The 21,922-nt window shown below is 41.8% G+C and overlaps 2 protein-coding genes across 2 annotated transcripts in view; one reads left to right on the top strand and one right to left on the bottom strand.

Moving 5' to 3' along the window:
* Nucleotides 1-3,047: 3,047 nt before the first annotated feature.
* rnf32 (ring finger protein 32) lies at nucleotides 3,048-12,539 on the top strand. The gene is made up of 7 exons (XM_029529154.1): nucleotides 3,048-3,162; nucleotides 3,255-3,397; nucleotides 4,676-4,833; nucleotides 4,986-5,094; nucleotides 8,133-8,300; nucleotides 9,190-9,392; nucleotides 12,205-12,539. Exons 2-7 carry the CDS (start codon nucleotides 3,263-3,265, stop codon nucleotides 12,212-12,214), a joined length of 783 nt encoding a protein of 260 aa, XP_029385014.1. The 5' UTR covers nucleotides 3,048-3,162; nucleotides 3,255-3,262; the 3' UTR covers nucleotides 12,215-12,539.
* The window catches only part of lmbr1 (limb development membrane protein 1), a 30,792-nt gene continuing 18,816 nt past the window's right edge, over nucleotides 9,947-21,922 (bottom strand). Inside the window, exons 11-17 of the mRNA XM_029529153.1 lie at nucleotides 21,408-21,484; nucleotides 20,827-20,904; nucleotides 17,182-17,255; nucleotides 16,808-16,898; nucleotides 16,070-16,136; nucleotides 13,252-13,413; nucleotides 9,947-12,711 (exon numbers count right to left, since the gene is read on the bottom strand). Of these exons, the coding sequence (XP_029385013.1) occupies nucleotides 12,626-12,711; nucleotides 13,252-13,413; nucleotides 16,070-16,136; nucleotides 16,808-16,898; nucleotides 17,182-17,255; nucleotides 20,827-20,904; nucleotides 21,408-21,484 (635 nt within the window). The 3' untranslated portion in view covers nucleotides 9,947-12,625. The remainder of the gene's footprint in view (nucleotides 12,712-13,251; nucleotides 13,414-16,069; nucleotides 16,137-16,807; nucleotides 16,899-17,181; nucleotides 17,256-20,826; nucleotides 20,905-21,407; nucleotides 21,485-21,922) is intronic.

Here is a 21,922-nt window from a genome sequence, read left to right as displayed (position 1 = left end):
ATACAGGGTGAGTTCGTTTTATTCCTGGCATTGGGACACTGCAGTAGTTGTCTTCTCGCCAAAGCCCAGGCTGGCAGTCAGCACAAACTGCAGGTAATTGAGAAGGAGAAGTCCCAGCCAGTTGCACAGTGGGGACACCATGGGCCTCTGTATGCCACTGTAGCCCTCAGTGAACATTAATCAAAATGCCCGATCAATAACTTCTCAAGTGCTAATAAGCACTGGCACATTTTGTGATATGTGAGCCCCTTCATCATTTCAAATACCCAGAGATTTATAGGAAATCCATTGTTAGGTCCAAAGTATGAGGTAATGTAGCACTTAGTAAATGAAGTAAAAGCCAAAGCCTGGGGTGATCTGTATTTCATTTACAAAGGACATGTCTAATCATTAGGAGCCCCATCTCTCTGAAAAGCAACCAAACGCCTATAATGATGGCTGTGTTCTTTTATAGCTTACTTACTCAGCAGTGACGCAGGAGATAACGGCAAATAGTGAAGGCTTGCTGTCTTCTACTCCTGACTGGTTCACTCCCAGATAGCCATGGGGGACTCCTATCCACCATGGAGTGATTAAAGTCATGTTAGGAAAGCATTATGGGTCAAGCCATAAAATAATTTGATTTCTGTCCCCCTCCACTGTCTCCTATCAAAGTGATTGGTCTCCTGGTCATCTCGCTGGCTGACATAATTGTTAATTAACCATTATGGGCTGCCCTTTCTCATCTATAGCTCACAGCAATTACTAATTTGACAACAAAGCAATATATCACAGTGTATGATGTATGAACACAGACCTGTTTTATGAGTATGAAGTGACTCACTATCATGAAAGTGTTGCACATTTACTCATGTCTAGATGGTTTATTTATACAAGTATTGATTAGCGTCATGTTTGTTTCACAAGATATCTCCCACAGGTAAAGTCTTGGCAGCTCTGTTTCAGTTAGCATCACAGCATATGCATGAGCACTGAAGAATTTTCCTCTTCAACATGTTGTCGGTGCAAATTTGCAGCAAAGCAGCAAAGTTTATTTTTTTCTGTTTTTCTTTTTTCAACCTGTCGCTTAAGTCATCAACTCTTTGCACGTCAAGGTGAGTTGTCTTTTCAAAAATACCACAGATCAGGTAAAGAGGTCCAGAGGGAAGAAAGTTAAATAAAAAGCTCTTTAAAATGGTATTCATAAAGAAAAAGACAAACAGTGTCCCTGTTGAAAATAAAAGCGCACACTGAAATCCATTCTGATGACAGTTGAAAGAATGCAGGCTTTACGGGGGACTTGAGCCCCATCTTTGCCATATCTTTTAAGCATGATTATTTACTTAAAACAACAAACCAAAGCCCCAAGTCTGGCATTGTGGACGACAGGCCTTTGATTGAGCTCTGAGCTTGAATTCTTAACTAATAAATTGTTCCACGCCTTTGTTTGGGGCATTAACAGCAGTGGTCTGCGTTTTTCTTGTCTTAATCTCAAGAATGCAGCAGCCTCTTGAGAAGCTCAGGGGTTTCCTCCTCTCCCAGAGCCAGGTCTTCACTTTGTTTTCTTAGAGGACTCCCCGGATTGACAGGCCTCACTGTTAGCCCTCTCCTCAGCCATCTGTTTTCACCGATTCTGACTGAGCACATCAAAGTCAATCAAGACTGCAAAGCATTTTAAAAGTCACACACCCCCGCACTGTGTGTGTGAAATAAAGCAAACTTTTCATCAGGCTCACAAAAAGAGACGGTTTGGACTGTGCGTTTGTGTGTATGGTTTTCCATGTGAAGGTGACCTGTGAGGGATCCCTTAGCTCACAGCACAGGTATGAGCAGCTTAGCTTTGTTCAGCTCCTACTCTGACGACAGCTCCATGAGTCACCTAGACACAGAGACCAACCCGCTTCGGTCAGGTTCCAACTGTTCCCTGACACCTTCCTGACAATAAAATAATCATTAGTGAGAATGACACGCTGCAGTTCTGCGTGGTGATGGAGGTCAATAGAAAACTTTATTGCACATTCCACTGTGTTATCATCTATGAAATGTAGAAATGTAGAAACTACACTTGAGTTTTTGATTAAAAAAAAAATATATATTTTATTTGCACAGCAGAGCTGCATCATATCACAGTTTACTAAAGTACATGAAGACCAAAACGCATCATTGAATTTAACGGTGCCGTGAATTTGAAATCAATCAGGTGATCAATTGGTCTGAGCTCAGCCAATCAGAGGCAGCGCTGGCCCGGCGCGAAGATGACGCGCAGGGCGGGGCCACGTCACCTGGTAACCACGTTACCTGGTAACCACTCACCCAAACACTGTGCGTGTAGGATGGACGTGCGGAAGGTTTGGACTCGTTCATGGCCGCTTTACGCTCCATGTCGTTGTTTTTCTTGGTTAACGCGTTAACAGCGAACATGGTGGCGGATGTACGAGCAGCCTGTCTTCTTCTCATCGTCCTCATTCTGTCTGTAAACTCCGTCCGGCGTCCGTCGCGTCTGTTTTTCAGCCGCTAGCTTAACGAGACACCGAACACCTGCGTGAACTCCACACGGTTCACTTTACAGTCTAAATGAACAAAGCTTTGTTTTATTTGTGTGTCGAATTCAGTCAGACCACTAATTTCCTACAGAAACGGGAGGGATAAATAATTCTATATATAAAAAAAAACTAATTTCTTTGACACACTTTACGGCAGGACTCCATTATCTTAGCCAACAGTCTTGACCATGCAGTAATTCATGCAGTAATTCATTCCAACGTTTTGCAATTATTTGATCTAGAGAGCATGTTTGATATTATATTATAGCTTTTTACTTGCACTGGTCTGAGATATATAAGGTGTCTACATTTGGTGCTTTGCCCAAGTGGTTAAGTGAGCAAAGCCTCATGCATCATTTATATAACTCCAGAAATTAACTTTTTTTTTTTTTTTAACAGATCTTCAAGTCTAACACAAGCAACAAGTTGGTGATCACTGCTGTTGCCTTTCAAGATCACCTCACAAAGACGCTGCTGTATCCAAACTTCTCATTTTCTGACCCTTTGCTGCAGTGCAGAAGAAAACCCCCCAGAAATCCTCATGCAAGAGGAAGACTGGAGGGGAAGCGTTTGCAGAGACAGGATGGGTGCGATGAGACAGAATATGTGGTCGATCCTGCTCCACCTCCTTTAACATTAGGTGGAAGAATCTTTGGAAATTGCTTTGAGTCAGTCTTGCTGTTTGTCTTTCTGTTGTGGCAGTCTCATCAGCATTCATCCTCTGTCTTTTAGCTCAGAAGATGGGTTTGGTGGCTCCCTCCTCAGAGCGGCTGACAGAGAATGAATGGATGCAGGTCAAGGCGAGGTCTGTGCAGCAGGGGGATTCAGCCCATCCCTGTGCAATATGCAGGGAGGAGTTTTGTCTTCAACCTCAGGTATTTCCCAAACACAGAACCTACTGTTAATACTCAATGAGAGCTTTTTCTTTCTTTCTTTCTTTCTTTTTTTTTTTTTTTACTTGTTTTCAGTGTTGTGTGTCTGTCCTCGGGGAAACCTGTGTTTCCGCATGCACACATGAATACACAAACATACAAACAAAGCCCCTTGCCAGCAGTTCCTGTATGTTCTAATCTGTGTAGACAACTGTACAAATTTACCCATACTGCCTTGGAACTCAAGTGTGACGTGATGATGTAGCAATCAGTGTGTAACTGTGAGGGTCATTCAGTCTTTTACACCTTTCCGATCCCCTTTTAAGATGCCAATCTCCTCAAGAATGCAAGACTAGAATAGGCGGCCTCACAAAGCACAGTTGCCATAGATGCACATGTAAATATTAGTTTGACTCAGGGAAAAAAAAAAAGCTAATTAGAGCCTGCTAACAAGGGAAAGTGACAAGAGGGAATCTTTGTTGATTTGGCATTTTCCTGGAAGCTTTCATATTGTAACAAAGCCACTTTGCTCTAGACTTGTGTTGCCTTCAAGCAAAAATATGACAATGGGAAATGCTTACAACAGCAGTTGCTCTGAACCAGATGTATGAACTGTAATATTTGTTTCTCTGTCCAGCTCATATTATTTGAATATAGTAGGTCAGGGTTTAAAAAGAAAATTCCTCTTCTTTCTATTCAATTTTTATTGTGTTTTTTTAAATTGCATGTCTGACCTTAAACTGTTGCTTGTACCCTTACAATGTTGTGCAAAATGACATTTCTCTGGTCTAATAGCTTGTGGAGCTCTTGGAAATTGTACACTGCAGGGGGCCCTTTCACTGGTGATGGAGTGTGTTGGTCAGACCAAAAACAATAGGAAATCAATATGCCTCCCCTCTGCCCTCTAGAGATCTAAGTAAACTGGTTTGTGTGCAAAGCTCCATAGCTGTGGCTGTCTCCTTTCAGACGATAAAAGAGCCTCTCTCACAGGTAGAAGGAGACTATAGTCCAGGTCCCAGTTGGCCCACTGGGGGTCATGCTGACTCCCTCAATCCCCTTGGCAAATAACACTTAGAGGCACACATTCACATCTGTGCATGAATACACATAGATTAAGCATGGCTTAAAGCTCACATGAACACAGACAGTATATAGTACACATCCTAAACCTAGGAAATCTAAACTCTCAAGATTAGTTTCAATAGTGCTTCTGAATTTACAGCATAAGTCATCCCATTTGGAACAGCAATATGAAACATACACACATCTGTCCCTTTGTAGGTGCTGCTGTCTTGCTCTCATGTATTCCACAGAGCATGTCTGCAGGCCTTTGAGAGGTTTTCTGGGAGAAAGTGCTGCCCTATGTGCAGGAGGGAGCAGTATGAAACACGGGTGATACATGATGCTGCTCGCCTCTTCAAAAACCAGTGTGCTACCAGGTAAGTACATTTAACCAGTGATGCAAAATATAAACACTGAAGATTTTCATCTCTTTTTTGATGTAAAATTTAACATCAGATTTTGAACATACCACTATATTATCTAATTGGTGGTTATTTGCCTTTTGTGACTGTATTTTCTGAATGTATAGAATTCAGGCTTACTGGCGAGGCTGTGTTACCCGAAAGTGGTATAGACAGATGAGGAAAACTATCTGCCCGAAAGACAAACACCTGCAACGCAAATTCTTTGAAGCAAAGGTGAGTTTGGACTTTAAGTGATCACATCAGGACCATATTGATTAATCATGTTTCTTGGGCCACACTGAACACACATAAAGTTGCATTGCTAAGTGTCTGTGTCTTCACATCTCAGTTTCTTCTTTCATTTCACCCTGACATTCTTTGATCATTTATTTAATTGGTTGAATGAAGACTGTGACAAACATCACAGCTTGAAAGTTAAGATTTGTTTCTCGGGGACTCACTGACCCCACTGCTAACCTTCACACACATACACACACCTTCACCTGCTCTCACCCTCTCGAACTCCTTTGATGCTTTGTGAATCATACCCTGTTTGTTCACTAATGTGGAGAGAGTTTGTGTTTTAGTCAAACAGTCTGGGAATTTTAGGGTCAACACAAAAGCACGATGTCTCCTGTGCATGTTTAGGTCTGGTATTCCTTCATCGATCAGTGTGTGTAGTACTGTTACTGGGTTTGACAGGAAAGGGTGAAGAGGTGAAGTTGGCTTGAGTGTTTGGATACCTGACACAGGTTGTCATTTCAGACTTTGTTCTGTTGTCGCATTTAAAAGCTATTAATCATGCAACCACTGGACTCAAGGAGGATATATCTAAGATTGGCTGGTATTGAGCGCAGCCAGTGGATGGGGTCGTTTGACTCTGAGGCTTACGTTGCCTTTGTGGTGACTCCCAGGAAAAGGGAACATTGCCACCTAGTGAACCTCCCCCAGCTGAGGCCATGGGTGGTCATAGATGACACTGATTATTTCTGTTAACAAGATATCAGGTTTTCAAGGATGCTGAACAATTTCTTCAGCAAATTCATCCAACAACCCTACTTTGGAATTATCATACCTCCAACACGTTATGTGTGTCCATTGTCAAGAACAGGTGTATCTATTTCTGTGTAGAGTGTTGTAATCATGCAGAGTGCTCATACGCTTCAAAGAGGCTGATTAAGCCAGAGTGACAAATGCACGAGGGCCACCCTTGTAATGTGTAGCAAGGGTCAAAGTGTCCTACCCATCCCCCTGTCAGTGTCCATCATCTCGCCTATAAACCATGCCTTAACATGTCACATAAACAAAGACACTGCATTTACTGAGCCAATTAACTCTGTTGTAACACATTAGGCCATGCCCAGGTCCTCGTGCTCCAAATGAAGTCACAGATGCTGTCAGGCACTCTAGATTCAAGTTGTGTGATTCAGTGATTGTGGGTGGTCATGAGATTGTCTCATATCTTTTGTCACACTGAGGATGATCTTCAAGAGCTGCGAGCTGTACAACACAGCGCTGAAAGGTCTGATTGACTTGATTTTGTAGGGGAAGACTTATTTGCTTAGCTGACTGTAATGCAAACAGGCGTGTTAGTGCTGAGCTGGAACCTGTGTGAGATGGAGACCTATTCTCTCCGTTTTCCTTGTGAAAGCAGGAGGCAGTAAAGCATCTTTGCACCATGTAGCCCCAGGTGTTCCCTGCGGGGAAAAAAACATATTCATATCAGGTCAGTTTCTTATCAGCTGATCCCAATGCCCAGCTTTCAATTTTTACTTACTTCGGTCCGACCCTGAGTCAACACATTAAGGAGGACACTACCGACATCTAGATTGATTGCTGTGAGATAACGCCTGTGCACTCCACCTCCTCTTCCCGTTCTGTGTCCTCTCCTGTCCCCATCTACTGTGGAGCAAGGCAAAGTTCACCAGAGGCTATACTGTTTGCCTTGACTGTGGAAAAGTCAGCCGGACTCATAAAAGCCTCCATCCGAATGGTTAACAGTTGTTTAATTAGTGATAAAAACCTAGCTGTAAAGCAATTCTCATGTCACCGTGGCAGACTAAGGGATGGTGTGTGTGTCACAAATGGAGAAAACAAGTACATTTGTGCAAGCAGGTGCAGAGGGAAGATCTATGCAATGTATTGTAATGTGTTACACTGCCCTTTCCCCACTGTACTTAACTAAGCTGAAATTGAATTATTTAATTTTTCCAGTCGTTTCTTAAGCAATAATGCCAAAGTAGTTCCATAAAGCAAAGAGCTTTATGCAAGTGTGACAAACTTTTTCAGTTTTGACATTTAATAGACAATAAAAATGATGAATGCAGAAATAATCAGTGGTGTAATCAAACTATTTCAGCCCTACATTAATGTACAATTATCTTTAGTCCACATTCGTTTGTTGAACTTATGAATATATTGATGCTTAACACAAACAGTCTTATCATAGGGCCCTCTTTAATGCCTGAAATTTATTCAATTTGTTCAGTTGTCAGGGAGATGATTTAACTGTAATAATTGAATTGTGTGTTGATTGGTCAGTTGCATTAGCCTTTGAAACATACGGTTTATAAATAGCGCCTTCATTGACTGCTGAATATGTTTTTGATATAAACTGTGATATGCATATGCGGGCATTAGTTGTTGCTTAGCAACAGCTGTTGTAAATGGGAGAAGAGAGATGAATTATGGGATGATAGACACTAGAAGTGAGTCTTAAAATGGTCAACGTGATGATGGAACATTTTACTCGATCCATCAAAGAATGGAGATAAAAAAATACAATTATTAGAATTTCTATTTTACTCAGTTTAAATATTCAGTTGAATTATCTAAATGCTGTTTCATAGCTTTTCACACTGATAATGGCTGCTGGCCACATTGGTCCAGACTAAAGGCACTAAAATAATTTCCTAAAAGACAAATTAGAAACGCTCTATTACTTTATTTGGAGTGATTAGTAAGTCACTCTTTTTTGTGTACAAAACAGAAGAGAGAACATGTTCATGTGAGTGTGTTTGAAACAGGAAAATGTGTCAGATGTGAGTTTCTATGTTTCCCAGCACTGTCCTTTTTTACTGGTTTCCATTAATTCTCTACGTTAGTGGGAGACGTGACCGTATTGATCTGGCTGTTTAACAACTACACCCTGTCAGCATGCCTCAGCCATTACAATACACACACACAATTAGCCTTTGCCGAAAACACGACTCTATTGTGTATCTGAATGAAACATGCCTCCTTTGTGCCAATAAAATGGTTTCTCTAATTAGTTGCAGGAGTTGAATGACAGCTTTGTCCGATACTGTCACACTGACACGGACGCTTTTCTGAGTGATATCGACCGTTCCCTGTCATCAAGCAGACGAGTGTTCGAGCAGCTGGAGAGAAAGCGCATCTCCGAACCACAAGAGAGTGACTGGGACCGAATACAGAGCCAGGTCAGGAACAAGACACACTCGGCTGAACCAGAAACCATTTGTATCATTGAACACGGCCCCGTGAGAATATCTAATCCCAGTCTGATTCTTCTTCACCCAGCCTTGCCTTTCCTTGGCATGTTAATGCTTGCATGGGGACGACAGCATTACAGCTGCTATATAGAAAATACACATTTCTCCTGAGGTGATCATTCACTTTACCAAATGAATGGCAGTGGGAAGGCTAATAACCCTCTGTGTTTACAAAAAACACAAGCCAGTCTGATAATGCACGGCAGGCTTTTCATCGCCTAGACTGCTGCTGAGGAACTGAAAAGGCATTAAGATTTGCTGTTCCATAAGGCTCCATTGTTGGCTTTCATAGCAGCCAGTACCATTTTCCATAGAGGGGGTGGGGTATGTGCAAAGAAGATGTCTTTTTTTTTTTTTCTTTATTTGGTGTGAAAAGGTTGAGCACGAGGCAGGAGTGGCTCAGCCTCGACATGGAGAATCAAACAGTGAATGTGCTTTTAACACATACCTTGCACCTTTTCCACAGGTGCAAACTCTGTAAGGCAGAGTGCAACTCTGACAGTGGGGCATGTTGGCCCATAAATACAGGTAGCTGTCTTTGGTCAGTCACAGATGAGCTTGTGTTGCTTTATTTTGGTTAGCATGCTGTCGTTGTAGTTGTTAACAGAATTGTTTGAGTCTGTCCAAATTAGACGAGCCTTTACTTGAGAAGTGGGAGGAGCAAAGTCACTGTTAGCATCTACTTATCAACAGGATGCACAGAATTCCTTATCATGCAGATACTTGTGCATCTTCCTATAAACACCTATCTAAAGGGAATTCTAAGCATCCCTAATGTGGTTGGAGAACTTAGATTGTTTGTTTGAAACTCTAACAGGTCATCCAGAGAGGAGTCTGGGACTGCTCCATCTGCCTGACTGCACTGTGCAGCTGGAACCTTCCAATGGAAGCTGGTGGATCAGACCAACACCACCGCAGACACAGCGTGCTCCTGTCCTGCTCTCACCTCTTCCACCAGCTCTGTTTGGAGGCATTCGAAGCCTTCAGCGCAGACAGAAGACCTTCATGTCCCCTGTGCAGGTCTGTCTATCATAAGAAACTCATCTAAAAAAAAGTTCAAAGGTTTTTAGACCCTCGTGCCCTGTTCTCAGAGCCGGCAGAATGACTACGTTTTAAACAAAACTACAGCTGAGTATTTGACTTATTCTCTGCAGTTAGATGGGAAGGTCGTTACCACTCCCCTGTCTATATGTCAGATGGAGCTGTGAGGCAGCTAGCTTAGATATGCAAAACTGGAAAACAGGGGAAAGTGACAACCTTGGTTCTTTCCAAGCAAAAAAATCTTGAATAAATTTAAGCTGTTTAAGTTTTTTTTTTTTTAATCTTTAACCTTTGAACAGAGACAAGCTAGCCCCAACTGATTCCAGTTGTAGTGCTAAGCCAAGCTAATTAGTTCCTGGCTTTAGCTCCAGACTGTGTACAAAATCAGAGGAATGTTATTGTTCTTCACCAACTCTCAGAAAGAAAGGAAATCAGTTTATTTAAAAAAATGTAAACTATTAACTACTATAAAAAACTATTAGACACATTTCTCATTATTCCTTATAACCTGGAGACTGAGATTATGATTTAAAGACTGTTGAAGCGTTTTCTACTTTTATTTGCAAACACATAAACATCAGAAATAACAACTTAAATTTAGCCAACTGAGAAATTGTAAAAAAATACATTCACAAGACATTTACCAAAAATTACATGCAGAGACTGACTGACATACAGACTGAAAAAAAAAAAAAAAAAAAGCTGCTTCATCTACAACAGAGGTCAACTCTCAACTTTTGGAACGCCCATGTAACACAGATGTACCATAATGGCAACCAGAAAAGCTTGATTTGAAAACAGACCCGTCAGCTCTCACCCCAGAAGTTACGGCGAGAATGATTGTGATGTTTCCACCAATGATAGAGATATAACCACAAATCCGTTGAGCTATTTTAGTAAATGTAGTTTAACCAGATCAAGTAATACAAATCCTTTTACCTCCACTTATTCATATGAGGTTAAATTCCCAGAAATTTACAAAAGCTTCCCTTTTTCTTTACCATATTCCTCCCCACCATCTTGATTTTTAATAGTATCTAATCAGCATTGTTCATAACATTAATATTTTAGCTGAAAATAGCAGTAAAGCCATGAGACACACCATACCTGAAAACTACCAAATGTTTGTACTAGTAAATAATTTGGTTAAACTAGACCTTTACAATGACATTTTACAGATTTAAAAACATGGCCTAGCTTTTTGTTTGGGAGGCAGAGTTCCCACTTCTCTCTCTGAATTTCTGATTTTGGAAAATATCTTGAGTATCTCAGTAGAGTTGTTTGTTTTAGAATGGCAAATCTTTCTATCAATCCAATCTTTGTAATATCACAACCAATGACAGACAGCTTTGATGTAAAACATTCCCTGTCCTGAGAACCTAAAGATTGAATGTATATATTAAAATGTCCTTATTTCCTCTTCCTTAGTCATCATTATTGTTTCTCATTGGTCAACTTAAAAGACCTGACAACTATTACAGCATAAAATCAATCCTAGCAAGTGCTCAGGTTTTATGGATAGTGAGTGGATCTGGGACAACATTCATGGCAAAAAAAAAAAAAAAGTTCTGTTATATCTAGCTGGCTTGAACTTGTGGTGTGCAGGGGATCACAGTGGGACTGTCTAGAGACAATGTACATGTACAAAAACAGACTCCACAGAACAAGAAACAACCTTAACATTAAGCCTGTGAGATACTTGTCGTATAAGGCATTTAAGGTGGTTCTGGAGACGAAGAACATCACAGTTTCAGAAAATTATGCAGCAATACAACAACATGTAAATGGGGCCTGAGTCACCAAGTCTTTCTACCAGCTCCGTATTTTCACTCATGCACTCTGTATGTGAAGACTGTTACAGGTTTGCCTTTGATTTAGGTGTTTGTTTCCAAAAAAAAAAAAGTCCAATGAAATACAGATTGCTTAGTGAGTCAGACACTCAGCTGGCTCACCGAGAGCCCACTATTTACATCCAAATAATGCAAAAGAGGTATGAAACATAATATAATATGTACATGTCAATAGAACATTTGCAAAAATGAGAAGTTCGGTTTATCTTTCTGTGCCCTACGAATTTAAAACATTTTTTCAGGAACAGCAAAAATATGAGATTTTATTAGCATGTGCATAATAAAATTTTACCACAGGCTCAGCTCCAAATGCCCTAAAGCCCACTGGAACTGAAGTGGATAAAATTCCCAGCTTCTCATTTGTAGATTAGCTCAAATCTAGAGCACCTAAAAAAAAAAAAAAAAAGTTCTTACCCTACTTCGTACAAACTAATGACATCATCAATAAAATTAAAGCGCACTTGAGTAAAGCCAAATAAAAAAAGACAAGTGACAGCAGGAGTGTGAAAATCCGAGGCCTATCGTTAACGACAGTGCCAATGGATACAATATGAATTGTATTGATACTGTGCAGTTTTGCGTGCTGGCTTTGATGAGTGTCAATAAGTGACCGATTCCATGCTTCACAAAGCACGATTTCTTATTTCAAAATTTGGAGCGTAAACCAAAAATGGCAAATTGTCACCTAATCTTGCCTGTTTCAGTTCACACAGCTATCAGTGACCAACAATTAGTGTGTTCACTGACAACGATTCCCATGGACATACTGACGTTAGCTAAAGAGTAACTGAACTGTTGGGGTCTATTTACTATGCTGAATACAGAGATGGCACAGGGTGACAGAAAAACAACCCACTGCCTTTTAGATAGTAACACTTAGAAAAAAAAAAAGAAAAGAAGGTGCATTGTTTCACCTGCTGTACCCTCTTGCTTTTCTCTAGTGCAGCTTGAGGAGGTTGTAGAAGAATACCAAGTAGCAACGGTGGGAGGGGAAGAGTGTCCTGAAGCAAGAGACGGGCGGTTTAAAGTCACAGTCGCAGTTGAGGTCAACATCAAGGTCACTGCAGTGATGCCAGTCTATTTCACTCCTCAGTTGCATCCCTGGCTCTGTCCCAGCTTCCATCCGAGACGCAGAGGATGGAATGTCACGAAGCTAAATTGCTCTCAGCCTCCATTTGCAGCATCCGTCAGACACTGCCTGGGTTTATTAAGTTCCTTCCAATCCCTTTCACCTTTCAGCAGTCAGGCAGTACTGTTGAAATCTCCCTTTGGCTATGCTAAGGTCTATGTTTGTGAGTGTATATGTGTGGTTGTGTGTCTGTGTGGGGTTTTGTGTGTGTGTGTGTTGATCTGTCGTTCCTTTCACAGAGTTTTCTGATGCCCGTTGGCCGAGAGCTTCCCAGATTCAGGGTCCGTGGGGCTGTTTGACAGTTGCAATTTATCCAGACCTGGGCAAGAGGAGATAAGGGAGAGAAATCTCATTAAAAAGCTTCAGACTTTCACTTAGACAGAAGTATTGATGTGCCTTTTTCCCCCTCAGTCCTTCTGTCTGACATTTTCTAACCCTATCCCACCCAGTGTATCAAACATCCAGGGCCTGTCACCACAAGCCTTTGAGTCTAGCCCCATCCTCTGTCACATGTCAGTTCAGCAGCACTTTGGCTATGGCTACAATTTCTTTCATTTTGTCACTGCGGGTTGTGCTGTCTGAGAGAAATAAACATTATCTCCCTCAAAAAGCCACGGCGCAGGTGTGTCTGCTGTTGGAGTTTCAGACCAGACGTTTGTGGATTCAAAATTGGGATGAAATTGAGTCAAAAGTCTTGTTCCAAAACAGCGTCAATCATATCAAATGGAATAATTTTAAAAAATGACAGGACGGCGAAAGAAAATGTGGCGCACTTGGGAAATAAAATGTTGAGTATATTAAAACAGAATCACTAACAAGCCTCATGATAAAGAAACAACAGATACACAAATGGATTTACCTAAAGCCTTTAGGAGCTCTTCCCGAACTGCTGAGGTGAATTTTCTCACTAGACAAAGTGTTGTCACGACGGCAAATAACAGGTTGTATGAAAGGACGATGTAAAAGTTTCCCAGCCAATTAAATCTCCCAAAGTCTCCCAACAGATCAAACCTGGTGATACCTGTGAAGAGAGTGGCACAATAACGACCTGGTCAGAAAGCTGGTCATTCCTTATGCAGAAATGTGAGCTCAGTTTGGCCTGTTAATTTCAGAAAATAAACAAAAACAGAAGCTGAGTGTCCCGTTGACAAGGTAAGTTTTGTGTTTCTAGGCAAAATTCTTCACAGCAAAGCCTGAGGCTGCAACAAATGGGTCAGTTTAAGAAAGTCTCTGTCTGCGGCAGAGGCACTTTGAAAAGTGTCTCTCTTTCCAATACTCTAGCTCTTTCAACAAGCACAAAAGCTCAATCTGAAAGACGAGGATGAAAACTTGTGCCATAGTAAATCAGCATGAAAAGGGCTAGAAATAAGTACTAAATGGATGTACCCCTCACATGACTGTTAGTTTACATTTGGGGCCAAAATGTGCATTTCTTTGTCTCAGTGAGCAACAACAATGCTGTTATCCAAACTTTGCACTGGACAGTTCATGCTCATGTTCATCCTTTGACTGTTACTTGGTCTGCAGTAATGTATTGCCGGGACCGTTCTCTCTGGAAGATGAACAAATGGGTGACTAAGTATAGCGGCGGACGTCTCTGTCCCCGGAGATAAAGGAGCAGCTTCTCCTGCAGGCTCCTCTCTACTCCACGCTGCTAGACCGATTTCTAACCATCTGTCACAGCTGCCTGCAAAGCCATCAGCACCCTGGTGTTTTCCTGCTTATCCATTTTGACCTGCCAGTCCACATGTTCCCACTCTCCACGGGCCAACTGCACCGTAACGGTGCGATGACAGTGAGTTGACAGATAGTAAAGCTGTTGTGTTTAATGTTACTAGTGTTGTATGTATTATTTCAGATGTTTTAGGGTTTTTGTAAAAGGTAATTCATGCATCAGTATGTTAAACCGAAGCACCACAATCACACGTTCCACTATTTCTGCACACAGATGGCTGAGGTTGTCTGTGGACAACCTACTTCTGACTGTACATCTACACAACGTCTTTCCTCAGTCTGACTGGCTAATCGATTCATCGTCTTGAGAGACGTATTTACAGCTGCAGTAAGCAGTTTGCAAGCATCATGGAGCTTTAACAAAATTGCCCATGAAGAGACAGACAGAGAGATGATGGAGACCTCAGTCGATACAGCTTGCCACTGTGGTCTGACTAAATTCATTTCTAGTGCCAAAGGTTTTGATCTTGGCTTGGTAAAATGAGAAAATCTAATTGGGGATAAAACGATTATTGCCATTTAAAATGTCAACGGGTTTATACGGCACGGCCAGTTAAGATTGTCGTTCCTTAACACTTTTGAAAGTACTTTGACATGAATTACAAGCCATTATATTAAGGACTGTTTCAGCTCATGTGTAAAGAAAACAGGAACACAATGACAACTCAGTGTCACTGTAAAAGAATATTTTGGAATACAGATATGTATACAGACAGCTTCTGTTAGAATCCAGCATAAATGCTGTAAATAGAATCTCGGGCTGCCTCTAACCGGATATACATTTTATCTCGTGAGCAGGATGATTGACTGTTTTCACTGAGAACAACCGATGCATTCAACCTGTGAACTCCTGCCGTACGTATCATCTATGCTGACTGTGGATAAAACCACAAACACAGTCACATGATTTCCTGTTTTGCTTTCAATATCAATTTAAAACTTACGTTACACGTGAAACTTTAACATAAAATAGGACTTGGCCAGACCGCCATCAGCTGAGCGGAAATCAATTCTGATATTTCATCCCACATTATTTGTCACTAGCTTGATAAAACAGACTTGGGCTTTCTGTTGTGCAGTGGTATACAGTTCCTTACTCTCTTGTACAGTGCATGCTTCCCATACTGACACAGAAACGCACAAACAACACCTCACATCAACATACAAAACCCTTTCTTGTCTCTTAACATCTCACTTTGTCACACTCAACTCTCCGTGTCTTTTTTTTTTTTCCTTTGCTGGGAGGCTTTTTTCTTCAAGTCTGTCTCATGCATTTATTCCTTTTCATCTATTCAGTGTCACAAAGCAGAACCTGTTGATATTTTATAAAGCTCCCAATGAGTCACTGTATTCTTGCTCTGTCCCATTCTCCCAGTCTGTTGGTCTCCCTCTCACACACACTCACACACACACAGTAGTACTATTTGAACAGCTGTGCTCTGCACTCTGCATGTTTATTAGTGCCATTGTGATGGTGCTACTTCTGTCATTTTTAGCCCTTCTTCCCGCACTCCTTTCTAACGTCACTATGGGAAACTATAGGAGAATTCAACTTGCTAACCTTAATCGTTGGGTGTTGGTGGCTACACTGAATACCACTGTTGGGGGAGGAGCATTTTCGCTTTCTGATTGGTCATTAGGACACCTTTGAAAATTCAGTTCAACCTACACACATCTCAAAGAAATAATGTGACTTTTTCATAAATATGCCTATTCTAATTCTTTAGTTGGGATGTAACATTTTAACTAGTGATCTTGAGAGGTTGATAGTTGTATTTTGTTAAATTTAGACAATGCCATGCTGCCTAAAGTTTTGTATTAAATACACAGAGCAGATTTTTATCCATCTTCTCTAACTCCCCATTTTCCAAAATGTTTGAACATTGGACCTGTGGACTTTGGGTGTCACCCCTTAGCACAGACAAACACACTCCTGCACTCACCTAGAGTTCTGGACATCACGGGCAGGGCCGAGCTCAGAACCAGGATTGAGACACAGCATCCAATGATCTAAAAATTAGGACAGATTATCAAACTTCAGACAACCATAAAGATTTTGAAGAAGGAAATTTTAAGAACTGAAAGGAAAATCAGAAATCCATTCAGAAATACTTCATTAATCCCTTGTGAGAAATCGTAGAAAAAAAGCCCCTTTTGCGCCATCAGTTTCAGCCGTGACATGGCCACACATGTACACACACACACCACTTGATGTTAAATTGGTTCCACATATTGTACAATTAGTACCTCTGAAGTTGCTCATTACCAGGTTTTCTCCATTGTCCTTTCAAGTCCTTTCACTGGAGCGTCATGGCTAGTTAACAAGCCTCACCACTCCCAAACTCATTACCAAGTGAATGGGTGCCACTATGGGCCAAACAGAACACACATCCTCCACCCCCGTCACCCCCCAAAAACTCCACTCTCCCTCTGATGTACAAGAAAAGAGCTTGCACTTTGCCAGTGTTTGCGCAACCCACAAACAAATATTGGACAGATCAACTAAAGCCATTGAGGGGCCCTGAGGAGAACACTGGCGAGCAGTAGGAGTTCGGGGTAGAGAGGAAGGGGGAAAAAGATGAAACACAGGGGGTCTCAAAGACATCAGCACCCTAGGAGCAATCTTGGCACCCTTTCCCTCTTACTTCACCCCACCCCCTGACCTTCCATCCAATCTTTACCGTTGTCATGGTTGTGTCATCCTTCCTGGGAGTGAGTCCTTCAAAGACACGCAGGCTATAGAAGCCAACGACAGAAGACACCATCAAGTAGCTGTTGGGCAAATCAATCAAGGACCCAAACCGCCTCTCTGCTAGTAGCAAAGCAGCGTCACTGGGCTGTGTTTATGAGTGTCCCACGTCTGCACTTTTCACCTATGATAAAAGGTGATGACACAGCGGAACATGTCTTCCGGAAGGTGTCTGCCTGAACTATGTGCTAGATAAACAAAGCTGGGTGGACAATGTTGCTCTTGGCCATGGAGCATGCTACTCTGGCCACAGACAAAGGGGGAATGGGGTGGTGGAGGGGTGGGGGTGGGTCACTAAAAGGATACAACATGAGGATGATCTCCAGAGCCGCCTGAGCCACGCCAAATGTGGAGAGAGAGGTGTTCCCGATGCCTCGGTCCTGGATGATGGAGACAGACAGAAAACTGGGTTATTCAGTGTCATCATATGCCAATCTCATCAAAACATCACAAATAAAAAAAAAAAGAAAAAGAAAGAAAGAAAATGGGAAATGACAGCACTGCAGGCAGTTGCACACACATGCAATTACAGAAATCCTGCAATAGTAAGTACACTGTGCATGAAGAATTTCCCCACTTGAGAAAGACAGAATCAAATTGGCAAAGTAATGAATGGAACAAGATGAAAGAGGCTCTTTTCAAATCACTGTCGATCATACAATATGTGAACAGGTGTTCAAACAAAAACGGCACATTGCTTACGGTAAGAAGAGTGTACAGGCTGAAAGCACGCCAAAAACATAAAAACAACAAAACAAATACTTGAGCAAACATACTCGACTCAACCGCCACTTCTCCAACACACATACACACAGACACAGACACACACAGTCACCCATTTTGAAAGTGGAGCAGCAGAAAGGCGTTCATCTACATACACTGCACATACCAAGCATCTTCCTCGTCAACTGATAGGTATTTGCTTTTGTTGGACTGGGCACCTGTGTTGATCTCTGCGTCGTATGGGGCACCTACAGTACTTGACACTCTGTCTACCAGTAATGACTGCGTACCTGTGCTACTACTTCAACATCTCCCTCTTCATTAAAACTGCCTCAAACTTAGTGCTGCACGTTAACCGCTTATAAATGTGCTAGAAAATATGCAGATAAAATGCTCAATGCTTTCAATGCTATTTCCAATTCTTGCAATACCTGTTCATATCTCAATTGCACAGTATATATTTATATATTATACGTTATTTTTGAGCAGTATGATCTTACTTGTACTTTATTGTATTTTATTTCTTCCTCTCCACCTTGAGTGTGCTTATCTTGATTTGTTTTGTAAAAGAGCCTGAAGAAAAAAGGAAAGCCTGGCAGGTTGCTTCATGCCTTTTTATGCAACTGTCATCCCTGGGAGCTTACTGCAGAGCCATGGTGCAGTGCTCTTTCTCTCTTACACAGGGAATTAGCAGACAGCATCTGATGTCATTTATTAATGGAGGGCAGGCGAGCATGCATTAAGACTGTGTGTGCGCATGTACACTTGCATATGCGTGTATGCGCACACTAAGGACAGCTAGCTTTCACAGTATGCCTCCTTTCAACTCTTCACTTCTTTTCATTCCAGTAGCAGGAAGGGTGATGGAGTGTGTGTTTGTGTGTGTCAAAGAGACGAGGGGGGCGGGTGGGGAAGGGAAGAGGGGTGGGGCGGGGGGTATGTGCTGCCTGCCACAGCTCAGTCAGCATACATTGCATCTGTGCAATACCTGCAGACTGGCAAGGTTATCAGCACCTTTCTCTGTCACACACACACACACACACACACACACACACACACACACACACACACACACACACACAGCTACGTCTCTCATGACTATCCAATGCCAGGTAAGAGAGGAAACAGCTATTAAAAAAAAAAAAAACCCCAGCAAATATTATATAGGGGAGGTACGTGGTTCTGAGTAAGGTAATAATTGAGTGCAACCACCTAAAAGAGAATCATCACAAGTCATCGAGTGATATTCTGCAACGAGAACAACTCGGGCAACACTTCTGCCATCATCTTTACATTATTTGACAGATCTATAATTAAACCCTTGAATTTTTATCGTCTTTGAATCAGATATACAGACTGTTTCACATACTGTTTGCTCCAGCATCACTATGATCCTAAAAATGAAATGCCATCGTCATCTTGTTCTAATTTCTTAACTGGTAAGACACAAACCTTTGTTGGCAAGGAATGCAACAACAGTAGTCCTTCTGGTATTCCTTCTCACTTTAAGGGCATTTTGTCAAATTTGCTCTTATTTCAAGAAATTCATTTCTCATAATTACTTTTTTAATGCCAATGAGTGAACTGATGACAATATGGAACTGCCTCATTTATTAGATTTATTAATCTCCCTGTAATTCAGCCAATCAGGATGATGAAGTTTTAAATTCTAATTTTGCCTTTTTTTGCATTAGATAACAATTGAGCAGAGATGTAGACAGACATGGAACAAACAGGAGTTAAGGTGCTTATATGAGTGAAAGTCTGAAGGTGCTTGAGAGAAGGGCAACTTTAGTGAGGTGAAAATTGCAGTCCAGTTGTAGCTAATTGTCCATTTTACAAAATACAGTGTCAAGTGCGGTGGCTGCCAAACAGGAGAGGCTGCAGTAACAATTTTATTGGTCCCTCTTAGTGCTTGTTCATCAAGCTGTAAAACACTGTGTCCTTTGACAGAGCTGCTCCAGTGCCCCCCCTCCTGTTTGTACCTACAGCATCTTTGCATTCTTCTTCCTCCCCATCCACCTGCTTCTTCTCCCTCCTCTTCAACTCTCATTGCTCCTCATCATCCTTCACGTCTGCTCTGCTCTGTAAAGTTGAGTGGGGCACCACTCAGTATGCTAAAGACTACAGAGGGATGCTTAGTTAGAAGGAAAGACAAACATTGACAGGGCACTTCTATTGTGCTCTTCCCCCACAACAATCAGCACATCAGGGCCTCATTTGACTTTCCCACAGTCTGAGTCGCTTTGCTCCGATAAAGCCTCATCCAGACCTCAAACCAGCCACACTCTCCTCTTCCTTGCATCATTTTCTGTCCTCGTCCTTATCTCCTTCCAGGCAGAGAGCAGGTACCTGTGAGGGAATTTCTGTGCTAGTGGGAAGGCGTTTCAGAGTTGTGCAGGGTTAACAGGTGGCTAGATACCATATCAATATCGATTCTTTTAGAGGATGTCAGCCCACCCCACCCCTTTTCCTCTAATGCTGTGAGATCAGAGGTGTGGCTTCCATCCAGCTCAACAAACGCATAAACCATTTAGTGGGGCCACACTGTCAGGGAGGACAGCTTCAACTTGCATGACAAGTGTAATTTGGGGGATTTTCTGCGATGCGTCATGCCAAAGAAAACATCTCTGCTCAATAAAATAATTGGAATGTTGAGGGCAGCTTTGTCAGTTGCCCGCAAGACGCGAAATTAAATGAGGAAGAAATAGGATACATGATGTTGCCCCCTTTGAGACAAGAAGGCAACCACAAACACACACATGCACACACGCACGCACACACACAAGCACACGCATGCATGTATACAGGCACCTCTGTCACTGCAGATGAGAAGAGATAAAGAGAGCTTAAAACACATTGCATGTTAGCCGGAGATGCGAATCTCAGAACCATTTCACAGGCAGTTATTCTGCCTCACAGTGAGAGCCTTTCACCTGGCCTGGCTGCCTTTTGCAGAACGGAAGAAAAGCAGCTTATTCACCCACCGCTGACTTGAGACACGTAGCTAGCTCACTGAATCTTCACAGTGCTGTGAAATGATTTTCAATGAGCTTCCAAAACAAAACCAGAGGCACAAGGTTGGGGCTTGATTAACATCTGGTCGGGTCTTTTCTTTGAGCATGCACCTGAGCATATCTGGAATTTGACTTATGTCTCCGCTGGGAACATGGCAGATCTGCAGTGTGAGAGCGTGTCTGTGTGTGTGTGGTTAGACTGTTAGCTTACGGTGGATCCCTTGGGCATTGCAGTCTCATCCACTAGAAGGTAGAGGATATTCAGTGCCACCATAAGTACTGAGATTGTCTGCAGACGGAGAGGAAGATAAAGATTTGTTTACACATGGTATAATTATAAAAAGATTGATCAAATCCCCAAAGTATCTGGCATCATGGTATAATTGAATTGTAGGGGCCTTGCTGATCCTTAAGTATGGTAATGCATAATAACCATCTTGTGATTGTTAACTGTTCCAACATTAAGCTTCTCAAAACCTGAACAATGTGGGGGTTGTTTGATGCACGTGCCATGCGTCTCACATGGCCTTTCTGCCTTATCTAACAATATCAGACGGCATAAATAGTATTCCAACACTATAATCTATTGAAAATCACAGTTGTTGCAGGTGGCTATTCAGCATTGTCTTAAACAGCTATTAAACAAAAGTGGTTTCCCCACCCAGACACTGTGGGAAAACTGTAAGGGGATGGGGTTTGAGGTGCAGTGTTAGTCCCAATGGCCCCCAGCCAGGCTGTATACGCCATGAGTAAACAGTTAGGGCTTAATGATAGGTCAGTCTCAGCACTCACCGTTCCTGCGAGCAGGATCAGCATCACTATGGGATACAGCAAGTTCTTCTCCCAACCTGATGCTTTCTTTCTTCTCTCTGAGAGTGAAGGAGGGCAAGACAAAGTGTGAGATTATTTGTCTTCAGAAATATAGAAAGTAGAGCCTGGTCTTTAATAGCAGGATTAATTGGTGATCTTATCATTCATTACAAACCACTTTTTAAGCACAGTTTAATTAATATGTTCAAAGACAATTACTGAACCCTCAAACCCTCTGGCTTTGTTCACTGGTTTGTGCAGTTTGGTTTGGTTAAACATATCGTGAGTGCGTGTACGGAAAACAATCTCACCTGCTCTTGCTCACCCTTTCCCTTCCAGGTAATGCACATTTCATAACCTTCAAAAATGATGTGCTTCCTCTTTAATTAACCACATTCATCATTGCCTTAATTAGTGGAAACAACAATAAATCCTGGATGAAAAGAAATGTGGCAAAATTAATTCTGTGATTTATATTTTGGTCAGAATGTGTGTGT

The sequence above is a fragment of the Echeneis naucrates genome, chromosome 20 (genome assembly GCF_900963305.1).
Source record: "Echeneis naucrates chromosome 20, fEcheNa1.1, whole genome shotgun sequence".
NCBI classification, from domain to species: Eukaryota; Metazoa; Chordata; class Actinopteri; order Carangiformes; family Echeneidae; genus Echeneis; species Echeneis naucrates.
This window is presented reverse-complemented; position numbering and strand designations above follow the sequence as displayed.

Bases quoted from the DNA above. Each gene is read 5' to 3' on its own strand.
- rnf32 (XM_029529154.1), top strand. From the start codon at position 3,263: ATGGGTTTGGTGGCTCCCTCCTCAGAGCGGCTGACAGAGAATGAATGG. The intron at 3,398-4,675 runs GTATTTCCCAAA...GTCCCTTTGTAG, and splicing joins AGTTTTGTCTTCAACCTCAG to GTGCTGCTGTCTTGCTCTCA. The intron at 4,834-4,985 runs GTAAGTACATTT...CTGAATGTATAG, and splicing joins AAAAACCAGTGTGCTACCAG to AATTCAGGCTTACTGGCGAG.